This window comes from Pteropus alecto, unplaced genomic scaffold (genome assembly GCF_000325575.1).
Source record: "Pteropus alecto unplaced genomic scaffold, ASM32557v1 scaffold23, whole genome shotgun sequence".
NCBI classification, from domain to species: domain Eukaryota; kingdom Metazoa; phylum Chordata; class Mammalia; order Chiroptera; family Pteropodidae; genus Pteropus; species Pteropus alecto.
In genome coordinates this window covers 7,529,325-7,549,827 of record NW_006435837.1, presented here as the reverse complement: position 1 = coordinate 7,549,827, position 20,503 = coordinate 7,529,325, and the positions used below count along the sequence as shown (strand labels likewise).

General features: G+C 39.1%; 1 protein-coding gene across 3 annotated transcripts in view; it reads left to right on the top strand.

The window, feature by feature from the left end:
• The window catches only part of GLRA2 (glycine receptor alpha 2), a 173,429-nt gene that overhangs the window by 41,439 nt on the left and 111,487 nt on the right, over nucleotides 1–20,503 (top strand). For all 3 annotated transcript variants that reach the window (XM_006911659.1, XM_006911658.2, XM_006911660.1), the window contains one exon: nucleotides 7,637–7,860. In XM_006911659.1, the coding sequence (XP_006911721.1) occupies nucleotides 7,637–7,860 (224 nt within the window). The remainder of the gene's footprint in view (nucleotides 1–7,636; nucleotides 7,861–20,503) is intronic.

The window sequence follows — 20,503 nt, the reverse complement described above, 5'->3', positions numbered from 1 at the left end:
TAGAAAGCAATTGCTTATACTCTTTCACTTTTAAAAGTCATTAGTCAAATGTTCATGAGTTAAAATTCAATAGTCTTATCTATCATGCCAGAGAAATTTTGAAAACACTTAATTGGTTAGATTTAGGTAGAATTATCAGTAATGAGCATGGTATATATAGTTAAGGATATTTAAGTATTTAAATATCTCCAATGTTGCAGAAATACAAATTTCAAAGTTTGGGAGATATCTTTTTATAGCCAGTCTTTTTCATATAATGGAACTTTTAACATAGTTAAGCCTTGGATATGCAACATTTAAGATACATGCCAAGGAGGCTGACTTTACAATAAATGCACACATGCAATTTTGTTGGCAATAAAAAGTAGTTCCAAGTCCATAGCAATTACATCACATGCATGGCTTAAAAAACATAAAAATATTAAAAGCTCATCATAACGTACGTGCAAACATGTTTCATGTACTTGAACAAGATTTTAGGTACTATAAAATTGACCAAGATTTTTCATAAGTGTCATGGTATAATTTTGCCTGTGGCACAGCCTATTAGATCAGTAGCCTTACAGTGCTAGAATATAGTGTGGCAATTGCATTTTTTATTTAGATGTATTTGGTAAAAAAAAAAATCCTAAATTGGTTACATTAATTTCATGTGTACGATATAGTGATTTGACACTTTTACACCTTACAATGTTATCACCCCATTAATTCTAGTAATCATCTGTCACTACGTATATTTATCACAAAATTATTGATTATATTCCCCTTTCAATCCCTTTCCCTTCTGGTAACCATCCATTTGGTCGCTGTTTCTATGAGTTTGTTTTTGTTTTGTTTTGGTTTTTAGTCCCCATACAATTTATTTTAAGTCCTAAGTCAACTGACTGGCTTTAATTTTCATTACTATGTAAAGTATATAGCCATATTATTAGATGAGGTCAAAAGAAAATATAGTTGAGCTTGAGCAAGTACTGTGATTGCTGATGTCCTAGAAACACTCGAGAAGTGAAATAATGAGCATAATGCCATTGACGAGTAAAAAAGAGTGCTCTCCTGCTTTTATGAATTTTCTCTTTTAGGCTACTAGGATCACGTTTAACAAATTAATGATCTTTCTGGTGCCCTTCACGCTAGAAATAATTTACCTTTTATCACTCCTTTCCACTGGCAAAATTAGATATAATGCAAACCTACTACGCATTTTAATATTACTGTGACGCAGCACTGTCCAGAAATGAGACTTCTGGGGCTCTGACAGGATGTAGTGCATTGACAATTTTATCCAAATATGATAGTTTTGATAGGGTTATTAAATAATTCATAAGAAAAACTGAATATGGAAAGAACAATCTAACTCTAGGCTTGGCACTCAGTAGCTGTCTCTCCCCTCTTGGTTTTATCCCAATAACAGAGGGGCAAATCTTCCAGTAGCCCAAATCACTGTCACCAGCTTTACACAATGGCATTCAATGACAATAATTGCACGACCTAACGCTGATTGCATTAATTAGACTTCTAAGTTGCTTTAATTAAATCTCCTCATTGCATTTTACCCTCAATCAAAAATGTAAATGTACACCTTTTCGATGTTCATTAATGCAAAAAAAGCTTAATATTTAAGGAGATGAACGTGGAAATTATAGCTATTCTTGTTTTCCTATGTCTTTAACAGCTACTCAAGGTGTTTAATAAATGGGCTGCTTAGGTGCTTCCATGGTCAATTATTAAGGTGTCCTTTGTCATGTTTTCTATGAGAAAATTTGGAAATCATTGCTCAAGTGTAATATCAATGACCTGTCAATTCTGTTGTATGAGATATACTGAATTGCATGGTCAGAAGAGTATTGCATATTATGCTTCTTTTATTTTTTAGCTTTTGATGTAATGACAAACTGCATCTGGCTTTTAAGTGTCTTTAATTATGACTTTTCTGTAAAACTAAAAAAATATTTTTTAAAACACTATCATGCTTAAATCAAAGAATAAATCCTCGTGCCACGTAGGGCAGGGACTGGCAAATTTTTTTCTCTAGAAGGACAGACTGTGAATACTTAAGACTTTGAAGTTCAGACAGTGTCTGTCACAACTACTCAATTCTGCCCCTTTGGCATAAAAGCAGCCATAAACAATAGTAAGCAAATAGGTGTGGCTGTATAAAAACAAACAAACTACTTACAAAATCATGCTGTGGCCAAATTTGGCCCTCAGGTCATAGATTGCCAACCCCAGATCTGAGGCATCGATATTTAAATACTGGGATGCTCATAAGAACATGAGAATTGCTCCACCTCGAAAGGGTCTTATCTTCCCAGATCCCCAAGGCCCTGCCTGGGGATCTACCTGACACAAACACAATGTCATCACAGCCTAAGCTTCCTTTATCAAAACCCTGAAATTCTACCATCCATGAATTTACCCACAGTTTCATAAAATTTGACTCAAAAAAAAAAAAATTGGTCAAAAAAAGTTAAACAGAAAGAGATGCTTCCTGAACTGCCTTTCGGAGGAGTCCAAACATCAGAACCTTGACTTTCGTGCACAGGAATGTACACACTCACTGAGAATGTTGATCAGTACTATTTTGGGGGTATAACGGTTTGGATTTCTCTACATTTTCTAGAATGAATTTTTCCAAGAATATCTCAGAACTCTCGGTTTCTACACATGATTTTCCTGTCTTCTCTCATGTCCCATTCTTATCCCATGACACCGATAGCATTCTTGGAGACTTCGGTTTGGGTGTTTGTTTTGTTTGTTTCTAAATAAGAGGTAATGATGATCTGTTTTAAGAACTCAACATGGCTTTCCTTGAGTGCTATCCAGTCTGCCCCTCTTACGTTTGATGAAATCTCACAAAATTATTGTTGGTACTACCTGCCCGCAAAGTATAGGCTCACTTAGAGACCCGATACGACCTCGAACTCTTTTGCTATGTGAATGTTGAAGATATGTGCTCACACGACAACAGATTTGTGTTATTCTAAGAAATAATTTTATGGATCATTATGATGATATACATTATTCCAAAATACACTTTTGTTCATTAAGAGTCAGGGATCTGTTGAAGATCATTGCTAACTGACCTTGTATTAAGAGTATTCGGCAGTTTTTTTTGTGTGTGTGTGTGTGGTTCCAAAAGAGTAGGAAGAAATATATAATGAGACAGCTTATATATTGTTTTTAGAATGTCAGTTTACCATTTCCTTTTCTTTCCTGCTTTTCTTTAGCTGCTGATGGCAAATGAATTTAAAGAATGAGTGTATTTGCAACCCCCTCTTTCCTGATTTAAAGGCATAGTTTGGGAATATTAATGTCAGTAAAGTCAAGAGTATTTGCATGCCGTCTGCATGCAGTTTTCCCCAGGGCTGGGCCAGCAGAAAATGGAGAAGAGTCTCCTCAAAGCTTCCTAATGACTCTTAGAAGTATGTGGGTGGATAGAGTGTGATTTGGACCTGTGAGTGCTGGAACACTACCCACGCTAAAGCGCCAGATCCTGACACCCTCCTCATTTAAGAGATTTGGGGGAGGGGAGGAGCAAGAGCTGAAAGTGTACGAAATTTGACCACTGAGCAAACATCCCTAGAATATGATTCCGGCTCCCCAAACTCAGCCCCAAAAGATAAATTCCACATGCTCTGCCGGTTACCGCTGCAGAGTGAAGAGTTGTTTCATCTCTGATCTGAAATCACACTCCTGAGGAACTGGATAAGAGGTAGACAGCTCCTTGTAAGAATACATGCTGTCTGTAACTGCTGAAATGACACTATGGGCTCCCTTTCATTCTGCAGCTGCATAAGCAACTCATAAGGAGATGCTAACTTATCAGGAATACCAGGTAGCTACATTTCTTAGTTCTGACTTTTAACGGAAGAACCAAGGATCTACCACAAGCCTGGCATTTTGTTAAACTGAGATATAAGGTGACCTTGGTCTCTAAATTAACAATGCAATGTTAAAGCCGGAATTCATCATAAAGTAACTGCCTCCCCATAATTTCAAATTCAAGGCTAACTTCCTGTATCAAAGCTGGCACAGACTAAAGATGAAAACTGTACTGCTGTGTAACCAGAGGTTAAAACCAAAGTGCCACATAGGCACGGTGGGGAACCAACAAAGCATTCCCTTGTCTTTGATAATTTTATAATCTAATTGGATTTAAAAATATATACGTATAAAAATAATGAGAATAATAGTAAGGTTTAATAAGAATATGTATAAGGCAGAGTGGAACTCTCTATGTACAAATGTCAGACTAAATATAATAGTTCCAAAATCATTCAATTTAAGGAAACAATCTTTGTGGCATCAACATAGTATTAGAAGATACCAGAAAAAGTGAAACTTTAGAAATTCTAAATTTTATATGAAGTAATAATAGTATGTGATGTAGGCACTTGTATAACCTGTGTTAACAATATAATAAAGATTGTATGACTTACACATAGGTTTTGAAAAAATAAGATGTGTGTGTATATGTGTGTATATGAATATATTCGAATGCTTCCATTATCTAATCCAATACCCAGATAGTCACTTATAGAAAAACAAATCTTGATACAAGGAAATATTTATTTGAAGTAGAATCTGTCTCTGGAGAGAGGAGACAATGTAAAAGAAAATCCAGTCTCCATTTAAGCATGTCTCTCAATAATATTTACTTCCCCTTTAATATTTCATTAAATCTAGAAGCAAAAATTAAGACACAGAAAAACTACAGAACGATATAACTATCTCCTGTGGTTTGGAATATCATTAGAAGATAAACATATTTGTAAATAAAGAGATGATGAATAGATAAATCACAAATGTGAAATTTCTACCCTTCATTGAAAATAGAGAACTGGAAAAAATCACAGAGGCATAGCCTCAGAAAATCTTTTCTTTGGCTATCTACTTCTATAGATCCTTGGGTGTCCCTTTCTATTCTAATAGGTTTTAATGTTTTCTTAATTATTTTAGAATCGTGTATATCATCATAACCAAAATTATGAAAAATTTTAATTCCTACATATTACAGAAAATAATTCCAAGAGATCTAATAAAGACCTTATTTCATATAATTGCTGCCATTTTTTATAAAATATATTTTCTCCTCTTAGTTTTCTACTTATCCTTGTTTACAAATAGGATTAATTTATTTCCAATTAACTGTTAGACATTTAATGGTTCTATTACGATATGATAGATTCAGTGATCTTTTTAAAGTTCTAATACTGCGAAAATCTGTTTTATTATCTCTCTGTATAAAATTCAAAATAGAAAACCAGGAAACATTGGAAAATACTCATGGGAAAGACTTGTTAAAAAGATATACATTAACTGGGAAAATTTATACTGAGATTTTTTTAAAGGTCAATGTTTTCATATTGTATGCCACTAATGTAATATTCTCTAGAATCTCTCAATATGTATCTTTAAATCATTCCCAGGCTCAAGGGAGGATTGTGGCGATGTTCTCTTGGTGATTCTGCTGCCAGATACTCTGGCTTCTCCAGGCCTCTCCCATCCTATGATTACTTGGGGGGAGGGGCTTGTTTTCCTCCCCATGGCCTACGATATTTAACCCATTCGCCTGTGTTATTTCCAGCTATTATTACATCCCGTACTTAAGAGTTTCTCTGCCTCCAGAATTGGCTAAGGGACAAGGTCCTCTTCTCTATTTCCGATTGAAACAAGCTCATAGACCTCACACACCAAAATGTGTTACGGATAACTGGTTCTCACTTTAAGGGAAATAAAAGGACTGGGTGTCAAATTGGAGAAGCTGCATTTTTTCCCCCATCAGGAAACCCTAAGAAAATCTCGCAGTTGATATATCCAGTTTATACTTATATTGATTATATTTTCGATAGCCACCCCCCCCCTTTTGATTTTCCACAAATCACACATTCCATTCTTTTCTCACACAAAACTCCAAAGCTTTCGGTAACTCCCGGTGCCAATGAAACACAGACCTGGTCACCTCTTTCCAGTTACAACCTTCTGGTCTCTTTGGACAACTCTAAAATTCATGATGGGGAGAACTTTGAGGTTCTGCATTCCCTTGGTTCACTCATGGGGCAGGGGTGACCCAGTGAACACAAAGGATGGGATGGAAGCGCAGTTGGACTCAACAGCGCCCTCTTACGTCTGAGAATTAGCTGTGCAGGCCCAGTATAATCCCAAATAAAAATCAGCTCATAAAATTTTCCAAGTCAGAAAGTTCTTATGATGTACAACAGAGAAAATTAATATATATAAATATATTTCAGCCTTTCCAAACAAGCTGGGTTTTGATGACTGATTTTCAGAAATTAGTAACTATTTGATTATTAGCATTCTTCAGGCCTACTATATTGAGCACTCTAAGAGTTGCCACTTTCAAAACACGCTATGAGCCTGATCATCAGGATGGCTGTATTTGAAAAGAATTCGTGGGAATCTGGATAGTTTAGTAGTAGGTAGAAGGAACTGGACTGCAACTTTTTTCCATACACTCTGATCTTTTTAACTGCCAGGGACTGAGTGTGTTCCCTGAACGTGGAACTTTGGGGGCTAAAACTAGGTAGTTCTCAGGCAAACTAGGACAAGTTAGTCACCATTATAGGAAAGTAAACGATGACCAAAAATCCAAGTGCCAAAGATATGGAAATGGATCAAATGAAGATGAAAAAAGGTAAAGGAAAGGGGTTAAGAAGAAATGAGTATATATCACCCCAAGTGACAACAGGTGGTAGGAAGGGACAACTATTATCTCTGAACCATAGTCCCTCCCCTTTAGGGAACAGCGTTTAAGCCTCTGTTGGAGTCCACTCTATCAAGTGAACTAACAAGCTTCCATGAACCTAAAGACCTTTGAGCAGAAATCCCCAGAAAAGCAGTCACTACCCCAAGCAGATTCATTAGCACAGAAGAAAATTATCAGACCAAGTGGAAATGACAGGGTGTACCTGAGGCTCCCACGGGGAGAAACACCTTCGTCAGAATGAGCTCAGATTACAAGAACATGAAAAAGACCTCTGTTTCGATGAAGCATTAGGTCAACTACTATAGATACAACCCATTCAGAGAACTGATGAAATATGTAGGAATTTTAAAAGTAGCTGTGAGGGAATTATTTTGTCAACATAAAGCATTTAACATTTATGTTGATAAATTTAAAAAAAATATTGTCCCATCATGTCAGAGTTTTATAAGATTTTCACTACCAAAAGTATAGAGTGAGTTTTCTACTGCCCAGAACGTCTGAGCAGAATTAGAAAAGAGATCATGTCATTTCTCATTTGGAAAATGAATCAGTTCTATTTGACAATCCACCATCACAGACTGACTTCTGTATTCATCGTTATCTTTTTCTAGAACAAAATCGGCTTGAGTTAGTATTATTTCCTTCCAGAATGAATAATTTAAACATGAAAATAATTTAAACAAGTAAACCTGTTCGATTAGTATTCTGGTTTGGTCGAGTCTTCTTCCTTTCTTCCCTCTGTTTCTGCTCCTAGAACTGAGTGGTTTATTTTTGACCAAGATATATACAGCCTGGTTTACTCAGACAACAGTACTGCACCACATCAGGGAGAAGAGTGAGGGGGGATGCAACTGGGCTTCTTGGGCCAGAATGCACAATAAGTAAGTCTTATGCATGACATTTCTGTAGGATTACCGAGTGAACATTTTTCTGAGACAACAGTGGAATGATTCACGGCTGGCATATAGCGAATACCCTGACGATTCCCTGGACCTGGACCCATCGATGTTGGACTCCATTTGGAAACCAGATTTGTTCTTTGCCAATGAGAAGGGTGCCAACTTCCACGATGTCACTACCGACAACAAATTGCTTCGGATTTCAAAAAATGGCAAAGTTCTCTACAGTATCAGGTAAGCTTCCTTTGGCTGTTCTTGTTCACTTTTCCATTTTTCTCCTGGCCTAGTGTTGCCTGGTTCTGCATGGCAAGATGTATAGGAACATTTGGCTTTCGTGGTCTCTTGTTTATCATTTGAATCTTACAGTTGGTGAGAGTGCCAGAGAATCCATGGCCTCAGAAGTGTGATTCTCTATAACAAAAATACATTTGGTAGGATGGTGCATGGGTGATGGTGTTGTGTAAATACCTGCACACATATGTTTTTGATTGATTCAGTAAAGGAAGGGCCCTTTAGTTCAATTACCATTGAGCATAATGTACAAATTCTCATTTCAAACTATTCTGCCATTCTGTAACATTTAGGCAACTCTCCTCCCCGCACACACAAATTTCAATGCCTCGGCATGGTCACTGACAGCATCATTTGGGCTAGGTTAGTGGAAAACTGGTTCTAATCCCATATCTGCCTCTAACTAAACATGTGAACTTAATCTCTGATCTTTTCTTGGGCTTGAGCTTGGGATAGACAATTCCTGAGATCTACTTTTACTTTTATGTTCAAATATGATCTTCTCTAGAATCTTTATCACTCCACGCTCAAAATAATCTTGTTTAAATTCTAGTAACGGTTTCTCTGTGAATCTGTAAGGCTCTCATTTCTTCCTACCTCATTTCTTGGCTATTTCTGTACATGAATATAGCATTAGAACATGGATCTTTGGAATCAGACAAATCTAAAATCAAATCCAAGCTTTGCCACTTAACTCAGTTACATAACCTATAACCCTCAGTTATTTTACTTTAGAATCGGAAACACCACATTTATCTCAGTATTCTTGTGAGACTGAATGATACAGAGCAGAGGTGAGCAAATATTTTCTGTAAGGGGCCAGATAGTAAATATTTTAGTTTCTCGGGCCAGACTGTCTCAACACTGTTTCAACTACTCAACTCTGCCACTGTAGCACTAAAGTAGCCATAAGCAATGCTCATAAACGACTGGGTGTGCCTCAATTTCAATAAAACTTTATTTACAGGCAGTGGACTAGATTCGGCCCATTGGCCAGTGTTTGCTGACCCCTGATATAGAGTACATAAAAGTACTAGCCACAATACATGACACAGAGTATGTGCTCAATAAATAAAATGATGCTGTCTGAATTTTAAAGTTAATACATTTTTTTTAATTTAGAAAGCTCTTTAAAGCCAAGATATTTGGATTTTGCATCTTTTGTAACCCCTCCCAAAAGGCCATGACAGTGTATCACATATGAGAGATATCTAATATTTTGAATAAATACTGATATTTTAAAGATTACAAAATTCCCCCTTTCTCTACAATTTTATTACCTTTCTCCTCCCCCCAAAAAGTAGCTAGTGTCCTTGCGAATAATTTTCACAAGTTTGCAGGCTCACCATCATTAAAACCTCATTTCACAACCCTAGATACAATTTAGTCTGTACTGCATATTCCATTCTTAACCTGGTAATTTCACAGCTCACTGATGGCTGGCAGCCCCTATTCTATGTCTTATAGAACAAAAGAGGGTCCGCATTTGTAAAAAGTAGCAGAGTCACTGCTTGCACAAAGAACCAGGAAATCCCCGTACTTTATTTTCAAGGAACTTTACTTTTTATAATAATTTTTAAGAAAACGCAGAATATTTCACATGGTGATGCGTTTGGTGTAAGATGCAGTATTGGATGCAACCTAAGTTGATGTGTGACCTGATGAAACAGGACATATGTAGAGCGTGGTACAGGGATGGAGAGTTATAAAAAGCAGCACGGGCATCAGCTGCTCCAACTAACCCTCTGGGCTTTGGGTGGCATTTGCTCCAGTAAATACCTGGCATCTTGCACTGCTGAAACAAAATCAGTTTTTTTTTTCTTCTGTTCTATGAAGGCATTTTCATTCTAGAACCACGAGGAATGTAATGCTCCCCAGATCTAGATGCAGAGGCAATTCTTCTATTTCGGGTAACGAGTGTAGCATATTACAGGCTCTGAAACACCATAACAACTGTTTTGGATTGAGTGGAGTTTGTCCTGCGGCAGGCTGGTTAAGCTTTCCTTCACTGTGGGTATTCTATGAATTTAGAGGAAAGACCCTTGGTATAGGACAACCAGGCATGTCATTTGAGGGAGACACAGCTCTTGGAATGTTTGAATTGCAGAAATCGAATTACTTGTCTGGACGGGTTTTCAATGGGCCAGGCACTGTGCCGGGCCTAGAGATCCAGAGCTGAGTAAGACGTGGCACCCGTCCTGGAAGGGCTCCAGTCTAGCGAGGAAGGTACACATAAGATAAATTAAATAGTAGGAATAAATACGGAAGGAAAAGAAAAGTAGCTCTAACTTTGTAAATGAATTGTTCTTTGAATATTGTTAGAATTTGGGGGTTGGCACCCACCCTTCTACTTACTTGAGTCACTAGACTCAATTTAACTAGAGGACAGTGAGTGATTAGAGCTAATATTTGCCCGAACTCAAGTTTAAGGCAAAGCGGGCTACAGTTTCTGGCATCTGAAAGGTGCTGGGAAGGCCCTTCTGACGTTCCACTGCGAAGGACTCTCTCTGCTTCCAGGTTTACAATACAAATACCCCTGGGAAAGGAAACCCGTTGGCCTCAATTCATACTGAGCTGTAAAAAAAATGATATGAAAATGTCTTTCTGATAGTACGTTTGATATCCATGAATAATAGTGAGAACTAGCATGTTGGATGCCTGAGAGGAGAAATCAAATAGAACAAAGGGAGTGAGGAAAGATACAAGGAGGGGAAATAACAGCGGTACCAAAGATAAAATCATGAATTATTTCCATCCTCGCATTTAAATAACTACTTAAACAGTAGTCCACGTTTAAAAAAAATGTTCTGTCGCGATGTTTTATGTTTGCTTTTTCCTGAAACCTAAAGCGAATGGGTGATGGCATTCCATCCAGAAACAATGCCATGCATTCTAGCTTTGTAGGAGCAGAGGGAGAACTAGCTCTGCGTGGAAACCGAAGCCCAAGGCTTTGATGGCAAAACAAAACACAAAAAGAACTGTGCAGTCCACTGACTTCGTAACCAGCAAGAACACACTTCCCAAGATTTTATATATGTTTCCCAAAAGGCAGGGGTTTAAGAAAAGAGGGGACGGTAGACCAGAATTCCATAAGTGTCTTGAAAATTCAAACTTGGGGTACTGTGTAAAATTCAAACGAATCTTTCAAACAGTAACCAAAGGTCTTGGCTCAGTTAAAAATTTTCTATCCAGTGACGCAGGACAGTCTTTGTTGATGAAAATGTATCCAATCTATTACTGCCCATACCTCTTGTGATTTCTTCCTTAATATTCACTTCCCTAACATGTTTGATCCTACTCTTTTTTAAAGTTTTTTTGTTGACCCACCCCATTAAGTATTGATCATCCCTGGCGAAAGTGTAAACAAGGACACACATTGCTTTGTACAAATTCTAAATTCTAAATTCCCGTTACTTTAAATTCTAAATTCTAAATTCCTGTTACTTTAAAAGGCTTGAATCCACAGTGGTATAATGAGGTGAGCCTCGAGTTTTGTACGTGTTATTACTCAAACAACATCTGAATTGAAAATAATAAACTGCAGTAGAAGTCGGGGCATCTTGACATATGGTGCAATATGAAAGAAAAAAGAGAAGGTGAGCGTTTTTGGCAAGAAGTAGCTTGTCTCATGTGTCCATGTGACAAATATTTGCTAATATTTGTTTTTTTTTTCCTTTACTTCCCATGCCTTCTTAGAATTTTCTGTCGGAATTCTGACTTTTTATAGAAGCGTAAGATTGGTTTTTTTTTTTTTAATTTGAAGGTATTGCCTTGAAAAATATGTAATCTAATGCCCTTGTTTTACTGGTGAGGAAGTGGCTTCTTTCAGACATTAGGAGAGCTAAAATAATGGAGCCCATATAAAGGAAAGGTAAGACAAGAAGCAAAGCTCTTGACTTCTATTACAGTGCTATCATCTCCTACCCCACTTTCATTCTTCATTTACTTCAACTCAAGTCCAAAGACAAAAACAAATACAAATCCGAAAACATGCTGTTTTGGAACCAACCTTTTTGAGACTCATTTGTTAAAGGACTATCAGAGGAAAGAGGTAGGATTTAAGATGAGCACATAAAGTATCTTCAAATTTTACAAATGTCTGAAAAGATTGTTTAAATTAGGTACAGCAACTGACTTTTAAATAGGAAGATCTACTTGATAGTTTTATATAGCACATGTAGCTTACATAGCATATCTATTATCTGAAAATTTTTACTCTTCCAGGCATCAAAGGGCTAAAGAGAATCGTTAAGTCAACTCCCTACCTTCAGGCAACCTGTTGAAAAGTCATTCTATTTTTAAAGATGTTCAGAGAAGGAAATTTTAAGTTCTCTCTTTGGAGCCAATATTAATAATATGACTAACATTGTGCAGAAATTCTTCCCTACGTAGCTTAAATCACATTTGCTACAACTTAGTCACTTTTTCCTCCATGTAATGTGACAAACAAAATGGCTACCATTTAAGGAAGGATGTTAAGGATTACATCACTGTTTTTTGTCCCATCGGAGGCAGTGGATGTATGTTTGGTCACCAACACTGTGCTGCTGATTTCATGTTACCGTGTGCTCCACGTCAGCGCCAAGGTGGTCTTCGTCTCACAGTTTTCAGCTTGCTGTACAGTTGGGGCCCAGACTCTGAATCTTATGATGGTCAGTGTTGTCCTGGTTACTTCTGACATCATAGTAGGCATGTGTTTTAAAGTCAAACACCCTTGGGCTTGAGTCTCTGGCCTCAGGACTAGCTGCGTGACCTAGGAAAATTTATCAGCTCTCTGAACCTCTATTTCCTCAGCTTTGAAAAAGAGATGATTTTGTTAAGAGTATTGGTAGAATATAATATATAGATAGTCGAAAGTGGTACTGCCGTTTACTTCAGGGCCCCTTGGTATTTTCTTGTAATTTAGTGGCTGTACTTTCTGTTCTAGACTCTTAAGACAAAGAATAAACTGACTGAGATAGATCCTTACAAACTCCAGACATTAAAAATGGGACTGAGCCACTACTTGAGGGGTGCTTAATCTGAGGGCTAGGTGCAAACTCCAGGGGTCCTTGAGTCCCCCTAAAAGTATATGCATCTTTTATGTATTACGCAATTTAAACTCTTTTTTGTTTGTGTAGAGGAAAAGGTCCTATCTTTCTCAAGGAAGCTATGACCTTCCAAATGTTAACAACTGCTTCAGGGTTTATTGCATGCCTCCAGAATGGGTATGTCTGTAGCCAAGTTAGTAAGAAAATATTGTTTGCCTTCAGTGTCCTCTTATTTGAATGACCAGAGGGCCTTATGCCACCCTCCAACTGCAGAGAGTCCTCCAAACCATAAATATTTACGGGACTGTCCCTCCGCAACGGCACCTGATATCACCAAGGTCTCTGCTCCCCTCATCATTAAACTGTATCTGACCTGACACTTAGTCCTTTACAGCATTTGGGGGTGATCTGCTTGCAAATCCTTTTGGAGTCCATTCATCATTCCAGGTGTTGATGATTCAGTGCTCTGCCCTCCCAGTAGTACTTAGGTTGTAATAGAGAACTCGCAGGGATTGGCATGGCTTCTCCTGCTAATGACAGACATCCAACAGTGCTCTCCAAATGACCCTGTCTAAGGCTCACTGCACCCGTGCACATGAAAGGCCAACTTTTCTCACACAGCCTCCCATCGTTGACTCAGCCTAAGGCCTGATGCGAGAACTTCAAAAGATTCTAACTTTAGTTATAGAAAGATTTTTATGGCATAGGAAAAGAGCACATTCTCTATTTAGATGTTACAGCCAAAAATAAAATGCACAGTGGACGAAGCCCTGCCTAAACGTTACCAATGGTGATACTTTGATTATCTTACTCTCGGTTTTGATGAGACACATAAGCCCATATTTCTGTTAGAAAGCAACTATGAAAAGCTGTGATTTCTTCTCTCTGTGCTTATTTGGACCATGTTTATCTTTATATCCTATAATCCAGGCAAAATTACATTCTCATTTTCCATCTCTGTGTCCAAATCCTCATTAGTTTTGTGACTTGATTTAATGCAGTAATTAATGACTGTAACATAAGCACCCACATCAGAATTAAACAGTGAAGCTTCAGAGAAGTGCTAGGAAATGCCATGGAAACCACAACGATTCCACTCTTCCTAGAGGCAAGCACGATTGGGAGGGTGGGAGGTGCTGGCATGCACACACGCTGCTGGATTCAGCAAGAACTGAGCTAAGTGGTGCGGAGGGGGTATTTTTGGAGAGTGGTTTTCAAAAAAGGTGTGGCTGAGGGTTAAAAGTATTGAAGTCTAGAAAGTGTGTTCTGTACATGACAGACTCTCTTAAAGTGATGAAAAGCTCTGTTGAGCTCCTGATTGGGTTCGGAAATACACATACACTCGAGGGCATAATATTGGTTCAAAAGCAAGAGAGTCAGGATCTTACCCTTGTTGCAGGAATAAAGGAAACTGCAAAGAAATAATGGCAGCTGGCATGACCACCTGTCCCTGACTGTTCACCTTATCGGACTAGCAGTAGCGACCAGCAGGTCTTCCTCCTGGTAACTTCCCACTGCATTAACATCCATCAGAGTTCGCTCTAGAAGCAATAGTGCAAAGAACAGAATACCAAGAAGGTAGCTCAAGGGCATCGGGAGGACCATATGTCCCTCCATCACTTACTGTACCCTTCGGCTTTAAAGAACAGCCTCTCTAACGCCATCAGTTTATCATTCTGAGTCTCGGCTTCCTTATCTATAAAATGAGACTGAACCAGGAGATTAGACACAGTCTGAGGTTACGTCTAGCTATACCACATTTTAAGTCTATAACTCTAAATGATCTCCTTCCCTAACCACACAATTCCTTTAGGATGAGGAAATAAGAGTGGGTCCCTCATGCCCCTTAGGGCTTGGGAATCAGTAACAGGAGACTTAAATTTAAGATGTCTAACTCAAACTACTTTTAGATCTTAGAACATTGCTCTCCCAAAGTGAATATCCAACTCCTAAGGAGAAGAACTTGATTTTGGAATAGGGTAGGGAAGACTGGACTAACTGTAGTTTAAGAGGCAGCCTTTCATTCAACATAGAGTTTACACGATGACAAGTACTCAGTACTGAACTCCCTACTGAAAAATGTCCCAATCGCAAAGTGGGTCATGTGTACCCTCTGATTCAACCAGCGGCAGTATCCATGAGATATTATTTTAGTATATGTTCATGAATTATGTGTTTATATACTTTTAGACAATTATAGAAAACTGGCTGACTGGTACTATCATTAATTAGATATGTGGGCAGATTAGAGCCGGCAGAGTCGCAGGGCTAATCTATGACTCGTTACCTGAGTTTCCTTGTGGCAAGAAGCCAAAGGACGTTCAGAGGTCCCAATGAGTTTGCTCAGCTTATGTTGACAGGGGCTCTTCCCTGGTCCAGAGTGCTGCTTTTGAAAGGCTCTCTGGGTGGCTATAATCCCAAAATAAACACACATAATATCACCATGGCTCTTGTGAGATGCACGAATTATTTTAGCACATTCTCATAGCATATAATCCAAAGGAAATGCGCTCCATTTTAAATGGGAAAAAACTGTCCACCCTCAAAGCTCAGCGGTCTGTCCAATAAGTCTATCCTTGCTTGTGGCATTTGAAATTACAAACCAACATCTGCACTGAATAGGGTACAACATTTATCAGTGGACAGTCATTTAAAGACAATTAAGGACATATAATTATGTGATGTTCCACACGTGACACACACTCAGAGCAAGGCCATCCCATATCTGATTGATCATTCCTTTCGAAGGACAATAAAACAAATGTTTTATTTGATATTTCATTTCGGTAAGGATATTCTGCTAAATTTAAGCAGTTAGATGAAGGATAAGAAGCACTAAGTGAACGAAGAGATTACAGGTAGAATGCTATGGGGGTACGGCAGATGTCAGTTCAGAGGTGCGGGAAGATTGGATTCAAATGCCATCTTACTAAGTGACCACGAGAAGGCACTTGACCTTGCTTTGATCTGCAGTTTTTCTCCGTTCCAATTCATACTACATATTCAATGAATGTTGAAATCACCCTGGTTTGGCTGTAGGGTAAAAGGGAAGAAAGAGAAGAGACAGTTCTCCCTATTCTCCCTAATCCATACACAGGCATTTCCTTCCTCAGTACCTGGTACACTCAGGCCTCGCTTCCCCTTCAGGCTTAGCCCCAAGCAGATGGGTTGCTTTGCCTTGGGTTTTCTCCCTTTGGGAGGCATGTAGCTCATAACAGAAGTGATGATTGCAGCTTCTTTCAGAGAAAGGCTTGGGTCTGACCTCTTCAGCTGCTTGTTAAGAGTAGACTGAGGAATTGTGCTTCGTTTTGAAGTGTTATCTAATCAAGGATGGACCGTCCTAGTATCTGACCGGGACTCTGCTCTCTCCAACCCTTGCCACCAGAAACAGCCAACGACTCTCCCCTAGTTACCACAATAGAATTCTCACTGCAGCAAAATACCAGCAAAGTAACACAACCTTGCTCTTCGGCTGTCGGCAGACACAAAGTTACTTTGGTTTTCTAAAAACCACATTTGTAGTATACAAGTACTTGTTCTCTTTCTGTTTTGCCAAAAGTAAGATGATCTCAAACAAAATGTTAAGAAAATTGCTATACAGGGTTTTTCTCTCTTTTGTCGCTTCGATGCCAGTGTTAAATAACTGTAAACACACAGTGAGCATGGGATGGAGAAGTCCATCCTCATTGTTTTAATGTGCAGGCTAATAACAATTCACCTTCACGACCGTCTGTATGTAAATACATAATAGATGTGAAATGACTTTGAAATTTAAAATGTAATGAAAATGTGGGCGATGCTGGTTATTTGAATCTCTGGTAATTTGAGCACTTGCTGGTGGTGTTAATTTAGCCCTCTCCTATTCAACACCTTCAAAACATTTTCGTTCAGGAAATATCAAAGCACTTGGAAAAGTTTTAGCTGCAGATTTATCAGCTGCGTTCCAAGTTGAATGCAATCCATATTTGGACTTAATTAACACGGGCCAACCATATGTGTGCACATTTTCTAAAGGGACCAGGCACAGATGGGAGCAGATATCGTATTTTTGTCCTTCCCAGCTAGTACTGCTAAATGCATATGGGTATTTTCTGTGATGCTGCTATAATGTTTGGTAAACATGGACCTTCCTAGTCAGCCGCTGGCATTTCAGTCAAGGGAGAGGAGTGGGACAGCTGATGAACCGGCAGCGTTGCCATTCATCTCCTCCGCATCCCAAGGGCAGCAGGGAAAAATAGGTCTTATACTTCTTTGGAATTAACTAAGAGGACAGAGTTAAGCGTACCGCTTAGGACCAACCTAGGGTTTAGGTTCAACCCTAGACAATGTTGAAGAAAATAATTCATATCTGATGCCATAGCCACAATGTACCGAGCCCTGTTTCCATCCAGTACCACCCTTCTGTTTGACATTCTCAGTATCAAAGTCTGCTCTTGGGGATATTAATCGGGAATCAGAGACTCTACTAACTCAAGTACACAAAGGAGGAAATGACTGAACAGTATTTGAAACACTATTCTCTCCCTAGATTTGCATCTTAATAGTCATGGGAACCTTTAGCTAAATGTCTATTAGTTGATTATATGTAGCGGCCAAGAATTGGAAGGAGTTGGAGCCAAGGACATACATTGGGATCTTTCTGGAAGTCTTAACAATTTACTCACGTGAAATTTTCAGCCTTTACTTGCGTGGGCAGCCATCCCAGGTGCAGCCACATGTATGCCTGCAGGGGGGCCAGGTCAGCAGCATAGGGCTGGCATGAGCGGGACCCTTCCTATTCCTCATATGAGTTCAAAGCAGTCATTTAATTACAGGGCTTTCAGAAGATGAGTTTAAATTTTTCATTTCTTGCCTGCCCAGCCAAACTAGGCTTTTGTTCTCCGTGGATCAAGATCCTTTTGTGGGTGTCTTGGGTTTTGATGCGGGCGCATCAAATGATTATTGCAAGTCATACTTCGCGATAGACCCGAAGGGCTCTTCTCTCAGGTCCTAGGTCTGCAAGGGTAGGTTATCTGCCCTACCTAGTCAGTACTTATCTAGGTAGGCACCAAGGGAGTAATTAAAAGTCTTTTACTTGATTCAGTTCATGTATGTCTGATTTACATAATCTGGAAGGATTCTTTAAATGGGAACTTGGAAACAACTTTTAAAAGTTGAAGAACAAGTATACAACTATTGAGATATCATCCATTAAAAGAATATATAAAAACATATATGTTAATGAGATTAAACCACGATCTCCTTCAACAGAGAAACTCTTCTTTCACGTATTTGATATGCCCGGTGCCCAATTAATGCTCCCCCAAAATTGCTCAATGGACGCGCTAGATGACAACTGAGCTGCGGTTTCGTGTGACACTGATCCCTGCTCACGAAGGACCTGGAACAGTTCTCCTCTGCATTCTTTCCTCCTCCCTGACCAGCATCACGAGCTTCTGTAAATCTGTAGTGGACGTTCATCCAATGCATGTTTAGCTACCTCCCTGACTTCCTTTGAAATTTCTCTGGGGCTGATTTTCTAGTCAGAGATCTGAGACACTGCTCTCAAACACTGCCGCTGCCCTGAGTGGAGCTCCATTGCCTGCCTCTGCACATTTACTTGTGTTACTGGGCATACTGGTTAAGTTCCCTGTTGGCCACACCAACCGAAGTCTTGGTTGTCACTGGACTAACCGTGGTTCCACTGCTCTGACTTTCCCAGTGTGCCTCTCCACTATGACCAAGGCTCTTGATGAACCCGCCTTGTCTCACTACCGCTGGTCCAGTCACTTAGAAGCCTACTTGAGCCTAATTGTCCTGCCCTGGTTTCAAGTAGAAAGTAATATTTCCCAAAGAGAGTGCTAGCGCTACTGAAAAGTTACAGACCCCTTTCTCAATTCTTTCTTATTTCCCTTTCAAAATTTTCTCCTTTTAGGCTATCATGTTGACAGTAGTTAAAGTCATCCCTTGGAACATGCTGAAACAGTGTTTCTTAAAAAGTGTTCCTGGGCTCCTTATCCAGAGGACCTGAGAATCTGCATTCCCACCACAAACCCTCGGATGACACTTATGCCCACCAGAGCTTGAAAAGCACTGTTAAAGGATATCTTGATCAGACATCCAGCCTGAGAGTGTCTTTTAATCCACTGACTCCTTCTCTCCTCCCTCTTCCCATGTGTGGGTTGTATTAATGATGCACTTTTAGCTTGACTTCTAACTTGCCCCCAGGCTAATTTCACTTAAGGTCTAGATGGGTTAAGATGACACTCTTGTTCGATATTTGATGCATCCTGTCAAATCTCTCTGACATTAAATGTCACATGGTTCAGAAATTTCAAGGTACGACTGAGCGAAAAAATTCAACAGACCTACACAGTACAGTAAGGCTGTCCTTATGTTCTTGGGGAAAAAAAATGGATTGTGTTCTAGGCTGTTGGCTGACAAAGTCCTATGGGGACGATAAATATCTAACCTATATACTCAGATTGCCAGAAATTTCATAGTTTAAGGAGCATTGTTACTTGCACTTAAGGCTTTCAAGATATTCAAGAGTGCAATTTACACCCTATAAGAAATCCTTTAAATTGGCCACCTTCACTTACAGCTAGGAATCACAGACATTTTGAACGACAAGGGCTTTTGGGTGGGAAATGAGGTCCAGAGATTTAGTGAAGGTCGAAGAGCCCTTTATGGATAATCTGGACCACCCACCCAGTTCCCTGGATCCACAGTCAATAATGCTTCTCCTCTGCAAGGCTGCCAGGGAGGCTGGAGGGTCTTGCAGGTCACGTGAAATCTGGATGCCCAGAGAAAAATGAAAGGGTATCGCTGAGCAGGTATAAAGTAACCAAAGTGTCTCTGACCCACTCTGATGGCTTCGCAGACAAAAGAGGATGATAAATTAGAAACAGATTCTTTTTCTAAGGAGGAAATGTAGTAGAGTGGAAAAGAGTGAATGAACTTTGACATAGTTAGAAAGTTGGGTTCGAATCTAACTTTGGTCACTTACTGGTTTTGTGACTTTGGGAAAATGGCCTAAGCTCGTTGAGCTTCGATTTGGTCATCTCAAAAACATAGAGAATGTTGTGTGCCAACTATAAACGAAAATAAAAACTATTATGGAAAAAAACAGAGAGAATGCTACTTGCCTTGTGTGATGGTACTCTCCATGACTGCACAGTAACGAGAGTGCTGGATCTCCAGCAGGTGCTCATGAATTGTGATTATGAATACTATCATCATTACTTTAAAATTTTTCCTTAGTAAGTACTTTAATTCTGAAAGAGCACCATAGGTTCTACCCTTTCTGATATATGTGTATTGCTGAGGGTTTGTAGCATGCTGCGGAAGGTGCTAAATGTGGTCCCCAAACAATGGAACAACAGCAATATACTCGAGATTCTCTTACTTCTCCTGAAAAGCAGAGAAGCATCCCCTTGTCCTTCCTTTCCAAATAAGACAGACCATTGTAACCACTAGAATTAACTCTCCCAAAATAGTACGTTGGCAATCTTTGCTTTAGGCAAGCAGATCACTCATTAAAATTTGTATTTCTATCTGAAAATTCATTTTCTCTT